Genomic DNA, 3307 nt, shown 5'->3' on the forward strand with positions numbered 1-3307 from the left:
CTGTTGGAATGATATAACAAATTTATCTTGGTATGTTCATCCTGTTCTTAACTAGAGTCACTACATGTAATTCTCTAGCTTCTGTGTAATTTTCTGAGCAAACAGAGATTCTGTAGCTCACAAAGCAGATTGTAAACAGATGTTTTTAATAGAAGAGAAGAAAAAAGGAAAGGAAAGAAAAAAAAGACAAGTGCATAAAAAATAGATATCATTACAAGAAACTTTTATTCAGTTCTTCATGGGAACGGCAGGGTATATACTGCGATGTATCTTGTTTTCCTTACTGTGCCTCACTGTCAAAAAGTGTGAAAGCCACCACTCTAAGCGACACTACCCTTGCCATTTAGCTATTCTCCCCTCACTCACACTCCACAGGTGAGCTCTTTTGGCCAAAACAAGTTCTTCAAGACATGAAACCTGTGGAGGAGGAAATTTATAATAATTATAATAGCAATTTAAAAGGGCTAGCAGCAGGGGCCGGCCCCGTGGCTTAGTGGTTAAGTGCTTGCACTCTGCTACTAGAGGCCCGGGTTCGGATCCCGGGCACGCACCGTCGCACTGCTCCTCCGGCCATGCTGAGGCCGCATCCCACATACAGCAACTAGAAGGATGTGCAGCTGTGACATACAACTTATCTACTGGGGCTTTGGAGGAAAAATAAATTAATTAATAAATAAATAAATAAAAAAGGGATAGTAATGTATGGTGACAGATGTTAGCTAGACTTGTTGTGGTGATCATTTTGCAATATATACAAATATCAAATCATCATGTCGTACACCTGAAACTAATGTAATATATAAATTATACATCAATTAAAAAAGAGAAGAAAAATAAACAAATAAAAGGGACAGCAGTAAGATATGTTAGAAGTAGACAGAGCAGCAAGTGAAGGGAAGCAGGAAAAGAAGGAGGAATGATGGAACAGAAGAAGGACAATGATGGAAGCCTGAAAAAGAGAGGGAAAGGAGGAAAGTCCAGAGACCATAAGTGGCTGAGGAAAAATGAGGAGGAAGAAATAGGAAGAAAAGGAGAATGGAAATTTAATGGGTTTGGGTAGCATAAAGCTAATCAGGGAGACAAATCCTGGTGTTTTCCCAGTTCTTTGTGTGCCAAGAATAGCTCACATGGCTTCTACCCAGAGACATGCATCCACTGGGCTCCTCCATGTGTGTTCTCAAAGACTCTGTGTGTGTGCTCTCAAAGATTCTGCCCTCCTTACACAGCCCTAGCAGAGACCCAAAGGAGGGGTAGAATGTGAGCAAGCTGCGGCATACAATACAAGACTCAGTTCAATGCTCCCTTAGCATTTTCTGCTAAGTGCTGAATTCCTGTCTGCTACAACAACTTAACAGATGCCTGTGAAAAAGAGAGAGCAAGTTCTCCCTGTTCTGAAGGCCTTAAAAAAGTCTGCCCTCTTTTGTATTTCTAATAGTTCCTTCATATACGTATTATTCCCTAGGAATTAAGGCTCAAGATTATCATAATCTTTGATTATAAATACTTCATAGGTAACTCCATCTCTCTTTTCAGAAGTGAATCTCCCTCGCTCCTAAGTGAAAGACAAAATAGATTCAATATCAGTGTATATAATCAAAACGAGGTAGAACAAAGAAAAGTTTCAGAGTTTCACCATCAATAATGAACTTCAATAATCAATAAAGGTTCTTCATGATACAGGCACACTTAACAGATCTTCCTGTAATTCACTAGCTGTCTGCACACTCTCCTCATTGCCACCTTCATTTCTTGATTCCTGAATGTATAAATGACAGAATTCAGGAAAGGAGCAAGAACTGTATCAAAGATGGCCAGGAACTTATCTAGGTGTATATAGGGAGATGGCCATGTATAGACAAATATCAAAGGACCAAAGAACAGGACTACCACAGTGATGTGAGCTGACAGTGTAGACAGAGCCTTGGATGAACCAATTGAAGAGTGTTTATAAACAGTGAGAATGATGACAATATAGGAGATGATCAGTATGAAGAAGGAGCCAACAGAGATGAACCCACTGTTGGCTGTGACCATGAACTCTAGTCGGTTGGTGTCTGTGCAGGCAAGTTTGATGAACCGAGGAAGGTCGCAGTAAAAGCTGTCCAACACATTAGGACCACAGAAGGGTAAGTTTACCACAAAAGCCAATTGAACCACGGAGTGGATAAGGCCAGTCATCCAGGCAGCCACTGAAAAGAAGATGCACATTCTTGGGCTCAGGATGGTCAGATAGTGGAGGGGCTTACATATGGCAACATATCTGTCAAAGGCCATGGGTATGAGCAGAACCATCTCCACACCACCAATGACATGGATGAAGAAGATTTGAGTGATGCAGCCACTAAAGGAGATGACTTTATGCTTTCTGAATAGGTCATAAATCATCTTGGGAGAAGTGACAGAGGAAACTCCCATGTCGATGAAGGAAAGGTTGGCCAACAGAAAGTACATGGGGGAGTGTAAGTGAGGGTCAGAAATCACAGTGAGCATAATGAGGGAGTTTCCCATCATGCTTGCCACATAAAACGTGGAGGAGAACACAAAGAGGAGAAGTTGGATCTCCCAGGAATTGGTGAGTCCCAGGAACACAAACTCTGACACCACAGAGTGATTTGCTCGATCCATTGGCTTTGTCAGTATTTCTACCTGAAAAAGTAAATTATCATAATAATTTAATAACTAGGAGAGAGGTCAAAGTTATGAAAACCTATTTCTACTTTAGCATTAAGAATGACCTAATACATTCATGGCCTCTGAAATGGGATCACAGAGAAATGGGTGGCTGTCATGTGGAGTTGTTCTCTCACACCAAGTTGTCTCTGCATTTAATACCCTCTGCTTCCTCCCAGGATTGATGCCGTGACCCTACTTGTGAGATACAAGATGGTTAACATGAGTAACAGGAATTCAACCACAAACCTTTTGATTTTTCATTCAAAACTAATATGACCTGGCCCCAGTCACATAGAACTAATCACTATTACAAACACTTCCAAGCCTGTAAACCTTCATCTGGCAGACAGACCCTTCTTCTCTTCTTTCTCAGTCCCTACCTCTGGGAACATATTCATCTTAAACATTTCTTAAATGTTTACCACCTCTATGAAGTCTTACTTTATTATTACTAGCATTTATTATTACTAGCATAACCAGCATGCTTTCTCTGCAATTAATAATACCTCTCTGCTTCCTCCCAGGGTAGATGCTATGCTGTTCTTCATGAGGTACAAAATTGGTCAACATGGGTAATAGGAATTCAACCCAAAATTCTTTTGAGTTTTGGTTCTACACTAATACCACCTGGCTC

At 40.7% G+C, this 3307-nt stretch overlaps 1 protein-coding gene across 1 annotated transcript; it reads right to left on the minus strand.

Moving 5' to 3' along the window:
* Positions 1-1588: 1588 nt before the first annotated feature.
* LOC101398163 (olfactory receptor 4F3/4F16/4F29-like) lies at positions 1589-2634 on the minus strand. The gene has a single exon (XM_004421984.3). It carries the CDS (start codon positions 2623-2625, stop codon positions 1687-1689), a length of 939 nt encoding a protein of 312 aa, XP_004422041.2. The 5' UTR covers positions 2626-2634; the 3' UTR covers positions 1589-1686.
* Positions 2635-3307: the final 673 nt, after the last annotated feature.

This window comes from Ceratotherium simum, chromosome 3 (assembly GCF_057802395.1).
Source record: "Ceratotherium simum simum isolate JZ-2026a chromosome 3, ASM5780239v1, whole genome shotgun sequence".
Lineage (NCBI taxonomy): Eukaryota > Metazoa > Chordata > Mammalia > Perissodactyla > Rhinocerotidae > Ceratotherium > Ceratotherium simum.

Excerpts from the sequence above, each read along its gene's own strand:
- LOC101398163 (XM_004421984.3), bottom strand. The coding sequence starts at position 2,625 with ATGGATCGAGCAAATCACTCTGTGGTGTCAGAGTTTGTGTTCCTGGGA.